This window comes from Solanum dulcamara, chromosome 1, assembly GCF_947179165.1.
Source record: "Solanum dulcamara chromosome 1, daSolDulc1.2, whole genome shotgun sequence".
Classification (NCBI taxonomy): domain Eukaryota; kingdom Viridiplantae; phylum Streptophyta; class Magnoliopsida; order Solanales; family Solanaceae; genus Solanum; species Solanum dulcamara.
Window position 1 is genome coordinate 83,529,458 of NC_077237.1, and position 22,590 is coordinate 83,552,047.

Consider the following 22,590-nt stretch of genomic DNA (forward strand, 5'->3'; position numbering starts at 1 on the left):
GGAAAGATAGTGGACTTCATGTTATAGCTTACATGATTTATGTCGGTTAATGGTATCTCTTACAAAGACTTACGGTACTCTCACTATGCTATGTTTAACTATGTTTCCTTATGAGTTTTGCATTGACCATGTTTATGCTTCTAAAGATGTTTTAAAGAATGATTTGTATTATCATGTTTTTATGTCATGCATTTCACATTCTTCATATTCAGCACATCCTACGGTACTGACGCATACTTCTTGCCCCTATATTGTTGTCATAATATAGGTTGACGTCCCTCCCTACGGTCGTGGCCAGTGGATTGATTTTTCGATACTAGACTACTTTGGTGAGTCATCATGCTTTGAAAATAGACTCTCTATTTCAAAAAGGATTTTTTTTAAAAAAAGGTTAATAGTACCTCTCCACGTAGACATCTTGTCATTCTTTGGCCTTTCTACAATCCCTCATTAATCTTTATACTTATCCATTTCTCACATCGGGTTAGGGTTCTACTCTTCTGCAAAAAAAGGAAAGGGGCAAATCGAAAATCGAAGAAACACACCAACTGTTTGAGGAAATGTTCAGAAGAAACAACAAAGGCCAGGATTGGTTCCATCACTAGATCATTCATTTTTTGTTGAATCAGAGGTGAATTGTATAAGTTAGATAGTTTTTGGGTGTTTGTGATTGGGGGAATTTAGAAGGGAGTAAATTGTTTGGGAAGGATGCGAGGACGATGTGGAAGGAGATCGGAGACAGAGAATTTGGCAAGCTTCGCTCTAATTTATTCAGCAATCGTATTAAGTCGGCTCGAATCGCTTCTATTCAACTCTCCAACTACAAAGATATCATTTCTCCTCACCGTGGCTCCGTCAACTCCCTACAGGTAACATTTCCATTTTTCTTTCTCTCTTTTTGATCAACCGGATCTACCTATGATTTGAAGTTAGTTGGTGCACGATTTTAACTGTATTTACAATTTTTGAAGTTATAAAGTAGTAGGGGTTTGGATATGAGCTTCAAATTTATGATTTGGATGAAGGCTGATTTGAAGTTGAAAATGTTTGGTGAGAAGTTTTGTATACAAAGGTTTGGAATCAAATTGTACTACCATGGAAACCCACAATTTGTAAACACTATCAAATCTTCTACTAACTATTATAGCTAGCGTTTGACCATAGAATTTGAAAACTTATCTTCAAATTACTATTTGACCATGAAATTTGATCAGATTTTCAAAGTCTTATCTTTAAATATTTTTAAGTTCCCGAACCTGGCTTAGGCCTTTTTTTGGGTATTTGGGACTTCCATTCACTAAACTTTAATTATTTTTTTTCAAAGTAAAATATATATCCAAACACAACTTTCAAATTTCAAAGTCACAACTTGAGAACTCAAATTTTCAAGTTTCAACTTCAAAACTGTGGCCAAACTGGAGCTTAAAATCTTACCAAATGATCAAACCTACCTAAATTAACGATTAATAGAGAATTTCTACTAGTAGCACCAACTTATATTTGGGTGTGTTTTAATGGAAGGGGGAAAGTGGGTTGCGAAGTAGGAGTTGGATGATTACTTATGTAGTAAAGATGTGTCTTTTTTCCAAAATCTAAAATCACGGGGCAAGTTTTAAATTTTAGAAAATTTGACATCACAAATTTGAAGTTGAAATTCTACCTCTGAGGTGAATTTGGGATTTGAAGTTGAAGTTTTGTTCAAAATTGATAAACAAATGTAGACTTGAAATCATGATTATTTTCTCCAAAAAAAAATTGAAATCATGATTTGAAATCACATGTCCAGACGACATCTTAAAGTTGGATACAATTGGATGGTGTCTAACATTTTTGAACGCCCCACGTTGAAGAGTGTCCTATAAAAATAAAAAACACACATAGTTAACTTTTTTCTTTGGAATTAACAAGATCGTCACAAAAGTCTGATATGTTGAAGGTAGTGTTTTCTAGTTAGGCACGTTTCATTGCAATGTCAACCTTTTCCAACTTTTATTCCTAATAAAAAACGTTTCTATCTTCTATGATTATCATTAACTCCTTGTGTTCCATATTGAAATGATGATGAATCAACTATTGTAACTCATACCCATGTGCTATCCTCCATGTAGTTCATACATGGAACAGATTTTAGTCTCAAAGTAGTGGGAACAAAGAGAGCATATAGAGGCTGATGTTTCATATAGCCGAGCCAAAGTATTTTGTGATTGAGGGTGGCATTGATTGTCATTATCTCCAAGAAAAATCAAAGCTAATAGGATGTAGTGGTCCACATAAAGCATAAAATTCAAAATTAAGCTTAGTGGAAGTTGATGCCTTGCTGTCTCCAAGTATCTCTATTTTGCATTAAGCCATTAACTCCCTTATATATTTGGTGCCTTATAGTGTGCATGTTGCTTGCATCGTATCAATTGCATCTTCACACCTTACAAAAAATGCGAGATGATAATATTCTTTTTGCCCCTTGGTCATTTCGAACATGTTTATTTTAATACTAATATTAATATAGTAATATACAACCTCTGGATGCAAAAAGTTGGAGATATGTACTTTGTGAAAATGATAGTTAACCCATTGAATTGTAAAAATGAACTTGGATTCACTTTTGGAGAAGTAATTCAGACAAGTGTCACACTAGGCAAAAAGTTGGATTATGGACATTGTAATCTTGGTCTCAATTGGACACATTATTTTTCTCGAGGAATTCAGCTTATGATCTTGGTTAGATGTCTGTCAGGAAGTTAAGGCTATAGCTATTAGACTAGTACATGAAACTAAAGTTTGAAATCTTTTTAGTTATCTTCATCTATCTTTGTTTTTATTTTTAGATAAGTTTTGCCAGATTATATCTGGTTGAGGTGTGTAGATGGAACTTGCATTATTTTAAAGTACCTCTGTGTACATTTATGTGATCACAAAATCAGGTTGATTTGACAGAGGGACGATATCTGTTATCCTCTGCATCGGATGCATCAGTTGCTGTTTATGATATCCAACGTGCAACTGATTACGATGAAAGTGGTCTGATTGCAAAGCATAAGCACATATGTTTGGTTGACAAGCAACATGAACAGGGCCATAAATATGCCATTTCAACAGCCATCTGGTATCCAATTGACACGGGACTTTTTATTACAGGCTCTTATGATCATTACGTTAATGTCTGGGATACTAACACGACACAGGTAGTGTTGCTTTCTGACCATCTTATTAAACTCCACTGAAATGCAGTTTTTCAGTTTATTTTTCTTTTTAATGAACAAGTTTCTAGCCTAATTTTGAATTTTCTTAATTGTTCTTAAGGTAGTAGTTAATTTCAAAATGCCTGGAAAAGTGTATAAGACTGCCATGTCTCCGGTGGCTACATCACACATGTTGATTGCTGCTGGAACAGAAGATGTTCAAGTTCGTCTTTGTGATATTTCTTCGGGTGCATTTGCTCACACATTATCTGGCCATCGTGGTAAGCTGATTTCTATTTCTGACCTTAATAAAGTATTTGCTTTTGCTATGCTTTACCTTTTAGATCAATCAGACATGGTGTTTATCCTGTGGGGAGTTTTTTTCGATATATTTATGTCGTGAGGTTTTGCAAGTTATCCTCGATCCAACAATTACGCTCTAGGTTTTCTTCCTTATAGCAAAGAGAGACAGGGGCAAATACAAAGCATCTCTTTAGCATCTATGCTTAGACCGATGCTTAGATCAATCAGGGTCTGGTCCCCATTCCAGTTCTTAGGCATAGTAACTTGCCATTCCGTGGAGGTAATGGGAACAGTTTAGCAATATAGCAGTTCATGGCTTGGTGCATATGTTGAATTTTATGTCATGCTCATTCCCGCCTCCCATGAGCACAAGGTAGGATGATATAGTGTTTTGTGTATATTAGCTGAAACCGATTTTTCTCTAGATTGGTGGTAAAGAATGGAATTTGAAATCACTGTCTGATTATTTCTTTTTGGGGATTGGTTTTCTGTCTGAATTATTTCTTTATGGGGTTGGTTTTTCTTATAACCATGGTGGCCAGTCTTGCTTCTCGACTAGTTCCACGGGATACCTCCCACCTCCCGTCTCCCACCTTCCACCTCCAACAGGTACCAGGTAACTCTCTCCAGCTAGGCTAGGATAGATGGGAAGAAATCGCCTAGTGGTTTATCTCTGTTGGGTTTTGAACGTGAGACATCAGGGTTCTCAACCCACTTCATTGTCTACTAGGGCACACCCTTGGGTTTTTTTCTGTCTGAACTATTTTTTGTTTGATGATATGTGGGTCTTCTAAACTATTTATGGAAATATAAAAGCAATTGTGAGCTAGATGTAGTTGCAATAACATGATAACTACTAGACATTATCTTCTAATGAAAAGCTAGTCATCCCTTCGTCCAATGCAAGTTCAGCAGCACAGTAGTCGGAACAGAATGCCAGATAATTATGCTTGGCATCCTGAGTGTAGTATGTTGTTGTTGTCCTTTCAGGAAAGCTTTGTTCTAATTTATTTGGAATGCATATTAATAATACGTACTTGAAAATTGTGGTGTAACACTCTAACCAATTAGTACTTTTTCGCAACTATCCAAACCACGGACAGATGGTTGATATTCAATTGAAGAACCCTGAATATTGTCTGCCTAGATTCTGTGAGGATCACCAATTTCATATTACAGGTAGATGAATGATCTTGACGCAGTATTAGAGAGCTGTATCATGGATGCTAGTTATGTTGAATGCTGCTGCATAGTGCGCTGTGAGCATCAAGGTTGTACTGAAGCTTTAAGCACATAATGCAATTTAAAAGGACGCTTGCCCCAGGTTTAGACCCTCTAGTTGTAAGAGCGCACCTTGGATGTATGGGTTAGGCACATATCTTGGATTCAAACCCTACTGCTGACAAACATGTTGTACTTAAGTGGAGAAGGGTAGAGGGGAAGGCCCAATAGCTACCAAGTTCCGAATCATGCACCACCTGTTCTCGGGGATTTCTCAGTTATTAAATTAGAACACTTGAGTGAAGTGAGGAAAAAATGAAACGAAAAAGGAATGAAGAAAAATTAATTGTAAGTACCTCTGTACAGATATGAAATTGGAAACTTAATAGAATTATGTAAATTGGGACAACAAAAGATGATTTTAGAGTTCGTTTCAGATGGAAAGATGCATTTTTAAGTTTTTAATTCAAATGCAATGGCTAATTTACTTATTCTAATTTATTTATCAATACATTTCCTCGATGATTAATGTATCATTCTAGATTCTAATAACCAAAGTGTTGCCTTAGCAAGGCAAAGCGTTAACTCCATCTAGTTAGACACTCCTCAAACACACCTTTTACAATACTTATGCTTCATTCTATAACTATTCGTATAGATTTCCTATGACATGTTTCACTGCTAAAATAACAATGTGAAATTTTCTTGTTGTGTTTATTCTTTTCAGTCTGTTCTCCAAATCTCTCAATATTATGTTGAACTTTCTTATGTTGAGCGTTTTTCATATTGTTGTGCAGCATCCAGTATTGACTCCATTATTTAGTTTACACCTTGCTACTTATTCCTTACATTTCAGTATGTTCAATAATACTCTCTTCTATTTTAGGATATTCTAAAATATTTGGCACCATTCTGTTAATAACAATATTATTTCTTACACTTTTCAAAACATTCTGAATTAAAGTTCATTTCACTATACTAAATCTTTTACTTCATAAAAAAAAGAGTTCATTTCACTATACTAATTTTAGTTTGCAGTGATATATTCTCTATCAAACTAACTATTCAACCATTACTTTAATATTTTCTTTTGCTACCATTGTACAATCCTCAAGTCAAATTATCATCTTAAACTCACGTGTACCATCAAACATTGTTAGCGAAAAAGAACAGAGTGCCCATTTTCAACCTCTCCAAATCAACGGATCATTCCTACAGAGTCATAATTTCTTTATTTTCGTTCAAGCATTTTGTGAGTACCACTTCTAGTTCAGAAGCCCTTAGATTTATTTTTTCTTGCTTATGGCAGATGGAGTAATGTCAGTTGAATGGTCTGCTTCTAGCGAGTGGATTTTGGTAACAGGGGGATGCGATGGTGCCATTCGCTTTTGGGACATCAGGCGTGCAGGATGTTTTCGTGTTTTAAATCAGTCTCATTCTCAGCTTGGAAGACGCCCAACTCTTCTTACACGTTCCACTGCAAACAAGGTTACCTTCTGCCATTTGTCATTATGTATTTTAGAATCATAGTCAAAATTTTAATGACACATTATTCTTCTATTTCTGGAGGAACCATTGTTATTTGTGATAACAAGCTGGTCATGGCCCTTTAATTAATATTGACCCATTAAAATCTAGTTATCTGATTCATTTGGGGTGTACCACATCTGTTTCAAGCGAGTTCCTTTTTTAATTGGGCAGAGTTCTGAGAAGTGATATTTTTCTTTATCTTCATATTAGTACTCTTTGGAGAAGAAAAGGGAGCAGATTATAAGTAGACTTGGTTTTATTGCAACTTTTTACTTTTTCTTTCTGAGAGCACAGAAACTTCACAGTTGTCCTTAGTTTTACAAGTAAGTCTATGCTTTTGGTCCCAGCTTGTTTTGTATCAACGAACCTTCCCTATGTTTAATTTATGTGAGTTGATCCCCACTGAAAAGTTTAATCAGGGTGGAATTGCTGATTCTGTTTGATCTTAAGGTTTCTTTCATGCCTGTAATATGTTCTATCTTCTTGCTCAGAGTTCCACGCTGAAATCATCTTCAGGAGGCCCAAATTCATCTGCAAAAGGCCGTCCATCTCAGAAGAAAATGGGAAATGGTGTGAGTATCAAACACACTGCAATTGCTAGACAAGTTAGGGGGTCTGGGAAGCAGCGACTGCATCCAGGGATGCTCTCTAGTCAGGATAGAGCCACTGCTCATTATGGTGCTGTCAATGGATTAAAAGTGACCAATGATGGAATGTATCTCCTTAGTGCAGGTTGACATTGCAATTCTTTTCAATGACATTTTTTCATCCTCCCAGCTTTTGTATTGCTACTGCTTGGAGTTTGTTTATGCATTCTGTTAGATGTATGTACGGTCTGGTGCATGTTACTTGAGGCTTTTTATAGTTGGTCAACTGTAGAGTGTGACTCCTGGAATTATACAGCACATTATGGTGCTTTCTGATCTCATTTTGATATGCTTGTCTAGCAATTCTCTAGCAAAATCATCATTTTTGGGCACTGTTTTTAAAACACCGACTTAAGATCTCATTTGAACACTCTGGGATAAAAGTACTGGACATGATATGGGTAAGAGTTATCCCATGTGATTAAGACGTCTCATCTATAGTTTAGTGCTTTTAGCTACATGATGGAAAAACATATACAACTGAAGCTTAATTATCTCTTCCTTGTATTTCAGGTTCTGATTCAAGGTTAAGGTTATGGGATATTGAATCTGGTTGCAATACACTTGTGAACTATGAAACATCACGACTACAGGCCACCAAAGCCACACAGTTAGCCATATCTCATGATTCAACTCTTGTATTTGTGCCATGCATGTCAACTACTAAGGTAATCAATGTTTCACAAACACCCCATCCCCCATCCCCCCTAAAAAAAATTAAAAAACCCAACCACCACCACCCTGATATTGTTATGCAGCACTATTTTCCTTTAGCAACTTAATGTGGAAATCTTGTAGGCATTTGATTTGTGGTCGGGCAAGACGATGATGGATTTACGTGGCCACTATGAAAATGTGAACTGTTGTCTGTACAATTCACTGGACCAGGTACATAATTTCTTTGCCTCCCCCTAGGTATACGTGTTTGGTAAAATAGTGAATTCTGCATCATCTGTGACCTCATGAAACCTGAAGTATTTGAGTGGTAACATTTTTTATTTACAAAAACACTTCATTCATTGCATACCGGAATTTGGTCTGAGAAAAACATTAATCGAGTGGACGACTCTCATTAACAGCTAGCTAATAGGTCATCCTAGTGCATATTACACAGAAGTATTCCTTCTTTATACCAACAAGTACATGTAACAAAAAAGATCTCATAACAAGGACACTCTTATTATTTAGCCTATGCAGCAGAGTACAAGCAACCTGTTTCTATTATTAACCTCACTCATGATTCTCGTCAAAGTAAAAGCTTGACAAAGATGCTATCTTGTTTTTTTGGTGGTGAGGTACTGAATCTTAAGGCTGCTTCATTTGATTTTGCTGTGATCTCATTGTAGATGGCAATTGGGGTTTGAGTGTTTTCTTTAATTCTTATCTCATTGTAGATGGCAATTGGGGTTTGAGTATTTTCTTTAATTCTTACTACCCTAGCCCCTCCCCCAGAACTCTATTAAACTGTTTTTTATTCCCATGTTAGCGATGAATTTGAATCTGGGGTATTTTCAGGAACTATACACAGGTGGTAATGACCGGAAAATTCTTGTGTGGTCTCCAAGTAAAGCCACTACTGAGGAATTGGTATGCCTTTTTAACTTCTAACTTTTCTTCATTTGCTAGACACCTAATATATTTGTACTGATCTGCACATTAGCTGATTAAGACCTTATGATATCTGGGCTAATATGCAGGAAGGGAGGGATGGACAAGCTTTTGCGATCGACCAAGATAATTGGAGCGACTGAGTAGCTCACGAAATTTTCGTGGTTCCATGTTAAGTTCAACTTTCAGTTTTCTTCACTATACATTTGCTTGAACAAAGATGTAATAAACTGGAATCTGATGCTGTACAACAATTTCCTATTTCTTTTTGAAACGCTCAAATAATACACTGTTTGTAATTGAAGTTTGACCGGCGTTTCAGAAATTTTACACTGAATAATTTACGGAATTTGCGCCTTATAATGTACATCTGTTTCTGCTTATAGTTCAAAACATGAACTTTTTGTTCATTTTAAATTAATTGTCACATTGGAGTTTGAAGACATAGGGATATTTTCAACCTTCTTACTCTTACCTCATGAGTACATAGGTCATAGTTTAGCTTTAGCCCGTCAATTTTTATCATGGTTTAACTTTTTTTTATATATATATATATATATATATATATATATATATATATATATAATTTGTTTGATTACATAATTATTCTTTGTTATGACTATATACAAATATGTCAGACAAAAGGGACCAAAGTGAATTTAAAGGAAGTTTCTATATACAACATCATGTATAAAAGGATTGATCAAAGTGAATATTAATGTTCCAAATAATCAGACATTTAAATCTCTCCCTTTCCAGGCTTCAAAGCAGAGCGAGATCAATGCGGGATTATGTTGCTCAGACTCTTTAAAAATGACGATTGATGCATGTCGAATGTATCCAATAAGAGTGCACTCTTCAACATTTTTGAAGAGTCCAAGCAACATATGCATAAGAACATGAGTTGATTAGTGAATTTTATACAAAATATGTTGTTAGTTAGTAGTCGCTTGCTGGTCGCACTGGAAATGAACCTTAACTCATAATTTAGATTTTGAGGCTGAATTATACTCAATGTTTATTTTCTTATCATCGGATCACACACCAAATAAAATTTGTGTTTCTATCACATATTGAAGACATTTTTAGTTTACGAGTAGGTCTTATAGCAAAACCAAGAAGATACAACATTAGTTTGTTAGGATATATATATACTCTTTATAATATCAAGAATATAATCGTGTGACAAATATTAAATGTGAGCTTTTTGTAGTTGCAATTAACAAATTGGTTTTCTCTGTTCCTACCACACCCCTCCACCCCCAATAAAAATAAACATCAAAGTTGGCGACCCCACAGTTTATTGTTCAATTAAAAGCTTCGATTAGATTATTACTCTTACTAATTAAGTACTTAATTATCACTACGATAAAATAATGGCTACTTGGCCACTTCCTTTTTCTTCTCTTTTTTTAGTTTTTTATAATGTTCTAATCTTTTTATAAAAAAAATTACTCCATATCAAGTACTGAAGAATTTTAAAAAAGCAAATCATAATCAGCTTCTTGGTCTTATCCACGTGTCACATTTAACAGTGCAACACGTGGCCCACACCAAAAAGTTTGTTCCAAAAACTTAAGATTGAACCATTAACTTTCTTCCATAGTGATCGTTGACTGAAATAATGTCTTCTATTTTAATTAAAACGTGACGTAGAAATAAATTTATGGGCTTTTGGAACAAAACCAACAACAAATCCAGTGTAATCCCACCATGTAGGGTCTGGAGAGGGTAGAGTGTACGCAGATCTAACCCCCAACTTGAAAGGTAGGGTGACTGTTTCCGGAAGACCCTCGGCTCAAGAAAGGAAAACAAGATAAAAGATCAGATAGGGCCAAGCATATCGAAAACAAATGAGAACAAGGATTAACAAAAGCGAGAAAGTCATGGTAGAATAGTACGAAAAGAAAGAGGCATTAGCTACTATAAATAAATAAGATAATCAAAGTACAACGGCCTCACACCTATAAACAGCAATAAAATGCATAAATCAAATGAGCAGAACTACAACTACTATGGTGTAAGGATAAGTCACCTAACCTATTATCCTAATCTGAGTCCTCCACAACCTCCTATCTAAGGTCATGTCCTCGGTGAGCCGAAACTGTGCCATATCCTGTCTAATTACCTCTCCCCAATACTTCTTCGGCCTCTCTTTGCCTCTCCTAAAACTGTCCATAACTAGCCTCTCACACCTCTGCACTGGAGCATCAGTGTCTCTCCTCTTCACATGTCCAAACCACTCAGCCTCGCTTCCCGCATCTTGTCCTCCACCGATGTCACTCCCACCTTGTATCTGACATCTTCATTCCTAATTTTGTCCCTCCTAGTATGCCCACACATCCACCGTAGCATTTGCATTTCCGCGACTTTCATCTTCTGAACGTGAGATTTCTTGACTAGCCAACACTCCGTCCCGTATAATAAAGTCGGTCTAACCACCACTTTATAGAACTTGCCTTTAAGTTTTAGTGGCACTTTTTTATCACACAACACTCCGGAGGCTAGCCTCCATTTCATCCACCCTACACCAATACGATATAAAATATCGTCGTCGATATCCCCGTCTTCCTGTATAATAGACCAAAGATACTTGAAACTTCCTTTATTTTGGATGGCCTGGGTACCAAGCCTCACTTCCTCGTCAGCCTCACTCGGTAGGCCACTGAACCTGCCTTCCAAGTATTCTGTCTTGCTCCTACTCAATTTAAATCCTTTAGACTCCAATGCCTGTCTCCAACCCTTCAGCTTATCGTTAACTCCCTTGCGAGTCTCATTGATCAGGACTATGTCATCCGCGAACAACATACACCAAGTCACCTCACCTTGTATTCGTCGCGCCAATTCATCCATCACCAAGGTGAATAGAAACGGGCTAAGAGTTGATCCCTGATACAACCCCATCTTAACAGAGAAGTGTTTCGAGTCTCCTCCTACAGTCCTTACCCTGGTCTTAGCTCCATCATATATATTTTTTATCGCTCTAATGTAGACCACAAGCACACCTTTAGCCTCCAAGCATCTCCATAGGACCGATCTTGGCACTTTATTATAGCCCTTTTCTAAGTCAATGAATATCATGTGCAAGTCCCTCTTCCGCTCCCTATACTGCTCCACTAGTCAATGAATACCATGTGTAAGTCCCTCTTTCTCTCCCTATACTTCTCCACCAATCTCCTTACAATATGAATCGCTTCTGTAGTCGAACGCTCCGGCATAAATCCAAACTGTTTCTCTGAAATAGACACATCTCTCCTCACCCTCATTTCTACCATCCTTTCCCACACTTTCATAGTGTGACTTAGCAGCTTGATACCTCTATAGTTGTTGCAGCTTTAAATGTCTCCATTGTTCTTGTATACGGGAATCATTGTGCTCATGTCTCCATTGTTCTTGTATACGGGAATCATTGTACTCCACCTCCATTCTTCCGGCATCTTCTTTGTCTTGAGAATAACATTAAACAACCCAGTCAGCCACTCCAATCCTACCCTGCCTGCATTCTTTCAAAATTTCCAAGGGATCTCGTCAGGTCCGGTCGCTCTTCCCCTGCGCATCCTACGAACAGCTCCCTTAACCTCTTCAACCTATATACTCCTACAATATCCAGAGTAGTGACGCCTATCTGAGTGCTCCAAGTCTCCCAACACAATGTCTTTGTCCCATCATTCATTCAAGAGTTCATGAAAGTATGACTGCCATCTCTGTCTAATGCGGGTTTCCTGTACCAACACATGGCCATCCTCGTTCTTAATGCACTTCACTTGATCCAAATTGCGTGTCTTCCTCTCTTTCGCCTTAGCAAGCTTAAATAGCTTCTTATCCCCACCTCTTCCTCTAGTTTTGCATAAAGACGTTCAAAAGCTGTCGTTTTAGCCGTCGAGACTGCCAACTTCGCCTCATTTTTCGCCACCTTATACTTTTCCATGTTCGTCCACTTCTCTTTATCATCCTTGATATCTATCAACTTCACATATGCCTGATTCTTTGCTTCTACCTTCTCTTTGACTTATCCATTCCACCACAAATCCCCTCGTTGTCCACCACGATGGCCTCGTAAAACCCCCAATACCTCTCTAACTGCATCCCTAATGCAACTGGCCTTCCAATCCCACATACTGTTCGCATCAAAACCATCCCACGCTTCCATAGCCATCAATTTCTCTCTCATCTCTAGGGCATTAGGCAGAGTCAAACTCTCCCACCTAATCCTCGGTCGATTGTCCACGCCCCTCTGCTTCTTCTTCCTTCTTATCTCCAAATCCATAACTAATAGCTTATGTTGAGTCGTAAGATTCTCACTCGGAATGACCTTGTAGTCCTTACAGAGGCCTTTATCATCTTTTCTAAGAAGCAAATAGTCTATTCGCATCACAGCCATCGAGCTACGAAAGGTTACCAAGTGCTCCTCCTTCTTCGAGAAACTCGAGTTAGTATTACCAATCCAAAAGCTTTTGCGAAATCCATGAGTGAGACTCCTCCACCATTCTTGTCCCCGAAGCCAAATCCTCCATGCACCTCATCATAGCCCCTCGAAACAGACCCAATATGCCCATTGAAATCTCCACCTATGAATATCTTCTCATAAATGGTACACTTACCACCACTTCGTCCAAGTCCTTCCAAAAGCGCCTTTTTACCTCCTCGTCTAAGCCTACTTGTGGCGCGTAGGCACTAATAATGTTCAGGGTGAATCTTCCAACGACTAACTTAATCGTCATCATCCTGTCATTGATCCTCCTAACCTTTACAACCTGATCTCTAAGCTCACTATCTATTAAGATCCCTACCCCATTCCTATACCTCAATTTGCCCGAGAACCAAAGCTTGTACCCATCCTCATCCTTAGCTTTAGGTCCTACCCATTTAGTCTCTTGGACGCAAGCTATACTAATCCTACTCTTCTTAAGAATCTTAACTAATTCTATGGACTTACCCGATAGAGTCCCAATATTCCAAGACCCTACTCTAAACCTAAAAGCTTCTTCACCCCCCTTAGCCCCCCCAACCCTAGCCCCCAATCCCAACCGAGAACATGACCCTAGTCTACCATCCCTCACCCAAGCCAGTAAGGCAAATGTACGCTAGTGAAAGGTTAACCTAAGACAAACGAAGGATCGCTACTCAAGCACAAGTTAGCAATAGTCTATAAACAGCAAAATAGGTATTTAATAAGGCTGACAAATAAAATTTATAAGGATAAAAGTCAGGAAATGGGCTACTGGAGGTACCAACTCCAAGTAAATAAAACCTGTTCACCACTGAGAAGATCTTTGTTTATCGCCGAAAATGTTGTTCTCTATTGAAAAATGAGCCGGAGCACTATTCATCGGAGTTACTGTTCATCGAAATTACTGTTCACCGCGACTGCTGCTCGGCCTCCTCCTGCAATGCGGGACCAAAAGAAAACCCAAAAATAGAAAAATGAAAAGGGAAGGCTAGGGGAAGGAGCGAAGCCTCCCAAACCCTAATATGGTGGTACGGACCTGCAGTGGTTGTGGGAAGTAGTAGAAGGAGGAGAGGAGAGGAAGAGAGAGAAACTGAGTTGTGGAGGAAAAGGAGAGGGAGAGAAAGGGGGAGCGAGAGAGACAAAGAAGAGGAGAGAGAGGTGCTGTCAACTTACCTGTGGCGGCCTCCGGTGGTCGTTGGCCAGAAAAAATGGGTGGTCGCTGGCTTGAAATATTACCGTTGGATGAAGAGAGAGGGAAACCAGAGAGAGAATTTCAATATTGTTATGACAGATTAAGTTCTTTTGGAACATAAGTTTAATTTATTACTTTCGTTAAAAATGAGTGGTCTTAAATTTTTGATCTACACTTGTTTTATGGACAACTTTTCAAAGTGAAATTAAATGACAACACTTGTTCAACTTGAAGTTCATAATCAAAAATTCAAAATCATTCGCATTCAAGATCATTTTTGTAAATCATTGAGATCTCAATTATATTATTTCTTATAGAGCTTTACCACACTCCATCAATTACCATAAAGAACTTTCTTCGGATTTAATCTAAAATTAAAGTAATAAATTTAACTCTAAAAACTAACTCAAAAGGTGAGTAATATTAATGAAAGACCATATAAGGAGATAGATTTTAATCTCCGACTACCGATAAGGAACTATTGACACCCTCCACACGCCAGGCCTGACAACTGGGACATTGACAAGATAACATAGAAATCCAACATTAGATAAAACACAATATATTTCATCAATATCTATAGATACAGAACTACTATCAAGTAACAACTACAAGCTTCTTTTACCTTCCATTAGTAACCGGATATACATATACAACAACGTAACAACATGTTTAGTGAAATCTTACTAATTGAGGTCTGAAAAAGATAGAGTACGTGTACGTAAAATTTATCACTATCTTGTGGAGATAGAGAAATTGTTTTTGAAGTACTCTCGGCTTAAATGTATCAAACTCAAGTACAGGAAGAAAAAGAAAACATAGCAGTTAATAAGAAAAACAGTATAAAGTCTACATGAAAGAACAGTAACATCAACAAAATAGTATTATAATCGAAACACAATAAACAACATGTGAAAAAAACTATCAAAATACAACTAATACTACACATCGACCTTCACAAGAACTGAATATACATAATAAGAAAATATAAGATAAAAGGGTATAAGCTTCATTTACCTGTTTGGCTGTTTACAATAGGCAAGGGACTTTTTCATTATATAATATTAATACTTAATAGATCCATTGCCATAAATTGAGGAGTGAATAGGACATGGTTTTGCGCCGGGGGTATGGGGTGGGCGGTGATTTGGAGATCCTTCAACCTTATTGTCATATCATATTTTACGATCAACACGGATTATGGTGCAGCAGCGAGATTGTTTCACCTTTAATTAGAATCTGAAATTCGACCCATGAATATGAAGAGAATCATGTTAAGAGTGATACCTCCAAATGGATCCTGCAGTGCGATCCAAATTTAGTACGGATCCGAATACCAAGTGAGAAACCAATACAAAAATCATATCTTACAATAGATTTTAAATTATTACTTTGTCCATTGACTTGGCATTTTGACACACACCCTCCAAGAAGTAATAAAAGAAAGACAATAATTTTACGATATAACTCTTTAAATTTAGTAATAATAAGTTTAATATTTTGAAAAAGTATTGTGAAATGACTATAGTTAATAATACGAATGAATTCGGAATTAAGTGATAAAATTTCTATTGATTTTCTAAATTTGAAGAGTAAAAATGGACATTTATATTTAAAATAATTGAGTAAAAGTAGACGGAGGAAGTAATTAAAGTTCAAAGTATTTTAATTTTTAAAAACACAACTGATAAACAATGTGAATTAATTGATAAGCTGTAAAATTCATTTAGATTAATGTATAAAAGTATTTATGTAATAAAAACTTGAGAATGTATGCATTTTCTTTTATAAATTTGAGCTAAAGTCTCTAATAAAAATAATTTATCATGTATTTAAATATTTAATTCAAATGTAATAGTTCGAATATTTAAATAAAATCTATTGACAAGTTTAAGCCTTTAAGGCCACTAATATATGACTTTATTGTTACTTGTTCGTGCCGATATCATTAATTTCATGACCTATTTAAAACAAATAGTATTTGACACACAGACTAAGAAATGGACTTGAAATTTTACAAAATCTCACGCTCTTTTAGGGTGTCCTCAACATCAAGGAATATACTAAGATATATGTGCAACTCATTTAGATCATGAACTGGTGCAAAACATCACGCGCGTGAACAAAAAACACAACTTAAAAAGGGAAAAAAGGATAGCCATTGTCTTGATTAATGTATCGTACTTTTCAAATTTTATAGTACTAATTAAGAGATTTGAGCGAGAAATACTAGGAAATTAAAGTGATAGTGCTAGTGCTTGCAACTAATAAAAACAAAGGATTCCAATTTTCAATTGGTGCTTAACAAAAGGGTTTCAAAACTCTTAAAATCGAGATAGATTATTACGATCCATCCTTTTCTTAGCATCTCTCTTTAGGCGGGGTTCACAATCAAAGAATACAGAGAACTTTGATGTCGATTTGTCAAGATCACAATCAAATGCGGTTCAAATAAATAAGCATATATTTTGATCAACTATTGCACATGAATCTCTCTGTTTACTTTTACTTATTCACAGACCGCTACCCACAAACTGATGCATATACTCATCCTTTACTTGAAAATAGAGAGAAGAAACATAGCATATCATTTGAGTGAGGCGAGGGTTGAAACCTACTGCACGCAAACTGGGCTTTTAGAGATATGGCTTTTTGATAAACTTTTCACACTCTTCAAAAATATATTTTTTAATATATAAAATTAATAAGTAAAAAAAACGGAGGAAATAAAAAAGCATAGTCAAAATTTGAAGAGTATCGAATAACGAACCTTCCACACACGCGTTAAAGGCCGCACGTGCTATTCAGACTTTGATTCCGTACGGTCACGCACGTATCCACCTCTTCCCTCCTCCAACAATCTCTTATATCTTCCATTTCCCTTTTCTTCAAATTCCATTAACACCCTCGGCCCAAAACAAACTCCACCTACCAAAACGCTGTCGTCTCGACTATCACCTCTCATTGCCGATAACAACGGCAAGCCGGGAAAATTAAGTGCCTATTACCGGCGACGAAGAGTTGATGAATTGAAATTTGATTATTTCCGACGACAATGGAAACAGAAGTTCAATCGAATTTCACTTATATGGGACGAACATTCACCGGTCTCGGAATCAATGAATCTTCCTCTGCTTTCAGTGACTGTAACAGTGATAGATCCGGTGAGTTTCCGACGACTTCTTCTCAAAGCCGGCGGTTACTAATTGCATGTGCGTCGGATAACTATAACTCTGATGAATTGATTCAACAACTGGTCTCCGATCTCGAGTCGAATTCTATCGATGTGCAAAAGCAAGCGGCAATGGAGATTAGACTCTTAGCGAAGAATAAACCGGAAAATCGTTTGAAAATTGCTCGAGCCGGAGCGATTAAGCCTTTGATTTCGCTTATCTCTTCAACTGATCTTCACCTTCAAGAGTACGGGGTCACGGCGGTTCTCAATTTATCACTCTGCGATGAAAACAAGGAACGTATCGCAGAATCAGGAGCGATTAAACCGTTAGTTCGAGCTTTGAAAATTGGAAATTCAACTGCGAAAGAGAATTCAGCTTGTGCTCTACTTCGATTGTCGCAAATCGAAGAGAATAAAATCGCAATTGGAAGGTCCGGTGCAATACCTCCATTAGTGAACCTTCTAGAAGCTGGCAATTTCCGCGGGAAGAAGGATGCTTCAACGGCTCTGTTTTGCCTATGTACGGTGAAGGAGAACAAAATTAGAGCAATTGAAGCCGGAGTAATGAAGCCGTTAGTTGAATTAATGGCGGATTTTAGTTCAAATATGGTGGATAAATCGGCGTTTGTGATGAGCGTTTTGATATCGATGGCGGAAGCAAGGGCGGCGGTGGTGGAGGAAGGTGGAATTCCGGTGCTAGTGGAGATCGTGGAGGTCGGAACACAGCGGCAGAAGGAGATTGCGGTGGCGATATTGTTGCAGCTCTGTGAAGATAGCGTTAGTTACCGTACTATGGTGGCTCGAGAAGGCGCAGTTCCCCCATTGGTTGCTTTGTCACAGTCTGGTACAAATCGCGCCAAACAAAAGGTAAAAATCAAAATAACTCCGTCCGTCTCAATTTATATGATATATTTAATTTGATATCGTAAAATAGAAGATTTTCAAAATTTATAATCTAACTTAAGTTATAAAGATTTGTGTGACTATAAATCATTTTATTAAAAAGTAAAATGTGTAATTTAAAATTTAACTAATTACAAAATTTAGAATTATATCATTCTTTTTCTGACCGACTAAAAAGTAAAATAAGTATTTATGTAACTTAGTTTGACTCTATAAAAGGGTTGAGAGACGAAAAAATATTTTTTAAAAATTTGTAGGTTAAAATATACCATAAAATTTATGTAAATATAATAATGTTTAAAATTTGTAGTCTAAAATTTCATTAAAGATGAAATATAAATTTAAATAAAAATTATTTTCAAATATCTAATTGTGTGATTCTTAGAAAAAAAGTGTTGCCAATGGTTGCCCTGAAATGTGAAGCACGTAATTAATTAATGAGTTAATCTAATTAATTAAGTAGTGTTAGCACTAAGTTTAAATTTAATTAGTAAAGTTTAAACTTAATTGGTAAAGATAGACTGCGCAAAGTATTATAGTGATGTGATTTGGATATGGACAAATATAATTATGTTAGGTGGACGCACTAGTCGATCTCCACAATATCTACCCTCTATGTCTATAGCATATTGTAGCCTAAATGAAGATTTGAAGTTTCAAAGTTTTAAATTTACTTTATTAAATTTTTGATTCACTTTAGTTATTGAATTCATAATTAAATATTTATATGTTTAGTAGATTTTTGATTTTTGAGTCATTTGAATACATATCTAATATTATAGCTTCGTTCTTGCATGTTTTTTTTTTAATTTTTCATTTGATTTAATTTTATTAAATTTAAATTTTCATCAAAAAATATTTCCTAACAAAGACGACTATGTATGTCATACTCAAATTCAAAACATGTGATTAAAAATTAAAAAAGTAGTTACTATTGTACTGGTCAATTGGATGTTTTTGTTGTCCCTTTCATTATGAAAATATAGGTCCCCTTTCTTGTTGGATTATTGAACTTTTAGTTTAGTTATATTATTATAAGTTGAATGGACAAGTTTAATAATTGTGAAGCAGCAGTATCTGATGAGTAGATCTTATGTTTTGGTTGACAGGCGGAGACACTGATTGGTCTCTTACGGCAACCAAGATCCGGTAACGCCGCTGCAGCAAAACTAGCCAGAGCTTCTGATGTGTCGTTTTGATTGTCTGTACACCACATGTTTTGTCTCCCTCTTTTGTTTGTTTCTTTGTTTTGTATTATAGCTACTCAAGATAAAAAAATTGTCAAATACAAGGTTAACAGAAAGTCGAAAATTGTAAATATCTTTTTAAGTTATGTAAATTTTGGTTGTTTTCTTGGAATGTGACTTGTGAGTTTTTCTTATCTCGATTCAATAAATTTCATTTAGAATTTAGTATTTGAACCCATTATTAAATATTTTTATAAGATACTTTCAAATCAAAATTTGAAAAAAGCCTATACTTATATTTTTCAAACATAAATAAGCTAATCAGTTAAAATATTATTCTTTTTTTAATTATATGCATTAGTTTTAATAAATTAAAAATTTTAAATGTATTTAAAAGTTTTAAAATGTGTTATAATTTAAATATCTAAATAAAATTTAATAAACGTGAGCCTCCTTTTCTTTTCTTGAGGTGATGTGATACCCACTTTTGGATGGATTCAAAGGTTTGCATGGACCTGGATTGTTTCTTTTTTCTTTTGATAAAGCTTCCATATACTTTTAGGAGACAAAACAAATGGTGTGCTACGTGAAAATCACAAGTAACCCTTTGTTACCTGATTCCTTAACCATGGAAATTTAAAACAAAGTGTCACTAGGGATCCAATTGGTTTTCCTTTTTTTGCTCAATTTATGTATAGTCACCATCACTAAGACCAACTTATTACATCAAAGTGAGTAATGAAATTGACCTATAAACTCTTCTTCATATGGATCTAGAGAGGCGTAATGGGTTCACCCGAACCCCTTCAGTAAAAAATTACATTATATATATTAGATAAATTTTTAATATTTATGATTATATATCAATTTTGAACTTCCTAAACATAAAGGAAAGTGTAGTGCAGCGGTAGATAGGCCCTCGCGGCTTACGCTCAGGACCCTTACGTCTCTGATTCGAATCTCGTTGTGGGCATGTGTGGCATTTATTTTTAATTTCTCTTTATTATTTGGGAACAATCATTAGTTGGCTCACCTTTCACGTATTTTTTTCTTTTTTTTAAAGAAGGGCTGAAATAATATATTTAAACCTAAAAAAATTAAAGGTCCCATTTCCAAAAGTTAAATCACTTTTTTTTCTTCTCAAATCCCTAAATCACTTTTTTTTTGTTCTTCCCCCCAAAACTAAGAGCCAAAATCTCACATAATTTTATTATTGTTGATTTGTTTCATACCCAAAGAGTTCTTTCTTCAAGGGAAGGTCTTCTCTCCATTTCTTTCAAAAAATTGTCTTTCTTGATTAAATATTGGCTATCTTCATTTTTAAGTTGTGAAACTTTCAAGATTGTCTTTCTACTTCTTTCTTTGATAATTGTAAATAGATTTATAAGCTATTTGAATTTTTAAAAATCGAGAATAAAAACTTTCTTAACTTTGTCAAAGATTGAAGAAAAGAGAAACTAAATTGAAATTGATTATGTTTACTTATTGTTTAGTAAATTTTAGTTCTATGAACATTGAAATTGAATTTTTAAATTAGAATGATTGAATTAGGACAATATATTGTTTTTGATAATAATGATGGGTATTCTAATTTCCAACAATAATTATACTACCAAATATTCTTGAGTCATTCACATAAATCTTACCGGTTATCTAATAAATATTCAACCTAACTTTGTTAAAACTATCATTGACTACTAATAGAAGAGCAAAGGAAGTTGATAGTAACACCTATTGTAATTTGTAAAGAATTGTCTCTAACGTATTTAACATTCAACTATCTTATACAGATTCAAGAATCAATGAAGAAGAACTTTTTCAAAGTATCAAATTCAAGTTCTATCGCTTATAATCAACCTAATCGGGAAGAAAATGCTAATCATTTAGAAGTATCATCACTTTCTTCTCAAGAATTTGATTTAAGTTCTTTAAAGGCTGATCCAGATGAAAGAACTCAAATCTTGGAATTTCATCCAAATCATCGTGACGCTATTAGAAGAGCTTATCTTCAGAAAAAACCTTGTCAACCTCTATTAAGAGAGTTTTCCCAAATAGAGATTTATGGAGATATGCGACGTTTTAATCGTCAATGGTTTGAAGAATTTCCTGATTGGTTAGAGTATAGTGTAAGTAAAGATGCACCCTATTGTTTGTATTGTTATTTATTCAAGGGAAATAACAATCTTCAAGGTGGAGGTGATGTATTTTCGAGTACGGATTTTAGGAGTTTGCACAAAAGGTCTAGTTTGAAACACACATGTTGGTGGGCTTACTAGCATCCATAATCAATCAAAAAGAAAATGTGAAGATCTAATACAGTAACAACAATCTATTCATGCTTCATTTGAGAAACAATCTAATCAAGATAAGCATGGGTATCGAATCCACTTAGCAGCTTCGGTTGATGTAGTAAGACTTCTTGTGAAACAAGATTTGGCATTTCGAGGTAATGATGAATCTAAATCATCACTTAATAGAGGTAATTTTCTTGAGATTTTTTTATTTTATGCTCAAAAATGTGATGAAACTCATACTTTTGTAGTGAAAAATGCTCCTCAAAATGATCAAATGACTTATCCAAAGATTCAAAAAGAAATTGTGATTACTTGCAAGAATGAAACAATTAAGGGTATCATAAAGGAACTAAATGGTGACTATTTTTCCTTATTGGTTGATGAATCTTTTGATGTTTCACACAAGGAGCAAATGGCGGTTGTTTTACAATATGTTGATAGAAGAGGATTTGTGATAGAGAGACTTCTTGACATTGTTCATGTTAAAAATACTAGTGTTTTATCTCTAAAAGATGTAATTGTCAATTTACTTTCTCAACATTCCTTGAGTCTATCTTACGTGCGTGGACAATGCTATGATGGAGCAAGTAATATGCAAGGTGATATCAATGGCCTTAAGATGTTGATTAAGAAAGAAACTAGATTGGCTTATTCCATTCATTATTTTGCTCATCAACTTCAATTAACTCTTGTTGGTGTTTCTAAAAAATGTCTTCAAGTTAGAGAACTTGTACACTTGGTTTCAGATATTTTTAATGTGTTGGCGGCTTCTTATAAACGTATGGATGAATATCGAGAATCTTAAAAAAGAAAAATTCAAGAGGCTTTTGATATGGGTGAACTCAAAACTGGTAGAGGTTTGCATCAATTACTTGGTATTTCTAGAGCTTGTGATTCTCGT

At 35.5% G+C, this 22,590-nt stretch overlaps 3 protein-coding genes across 3 annotated transcripts; all 3 read left to right on the top strand.

The window, feature by feature from the left end:
* The first annotated feature begins 417 nt into the window (after positions 1 to 417).
* On the top strand, positions 418 to 8,851 carry LOC129880672 (WD repeat-containing protein ATCSA-1-like). Its single transcript, XM_055954815.1, has 9 exons — positions 418 to 869; positions 2,922 to 3,182; positions 3,301 to 3,460; positions 6,013 to 6,191; positions 6,725 to 6,965; positions 7,394 to 7,548; positions 7,679 to 7,768; positions 8,396 to 8,467; positions 8,578 to 8,851. Exons 1-9 carry the CDS (start codon positions 720 to 722, stop codon positions 8,629 to 8,631), a joined length of 1,362 nt encoding a protein of 453 aa, XP_055810790.1. The 5' UTR covers positions 418 to 719; the 3' UTR covers positions 8,632 to 8,851.
* An 8,075-nt stretch (positions 8,852 to 16,926) lies between these two features.
* Positions 16,927 to 19,575, top strand: LOC129880677 (U-box domain-containing protein 4-like). The gene is made up of 2 exons (XM_055954828.1): positions 16,927 to 18,172; positions 19,318 to 19,575. Exons 1-2 carry the CDS (start codon positions 17,186 to 17,188, stop codon positions 19,405 to 19,407), a joined length of 1,077 nt encoding a protein of 358 aa, XP_055810803.1. The 5' UTR covers positions 16,927 to 17,185; the 3' UTR covers positions 19,408 to 19,575.
* Positions 19,576 to 21,197: 1,622 nt separating this feature from the next.
* LOC129895003 (uncharacterized) lies at positions 21,198 to 22,494 on the top strand. Its single transcript, XM_055970619.1, has 3 exons — positions 21,198 to 21,521; positions 21,745 to 21,841; positions 21,938 to 22,494. Exons 1-3 carry the CDS (start codon positions 21,198 to 21,200, stop codon positions 22,492 to 22,494), a joined length of 978 nt encoding a protein of 325 aa, XP_055826594.1.
* The last annotated feature ends 96 nt before the right edge of the window (positions 22,495 to 22,590 follow it).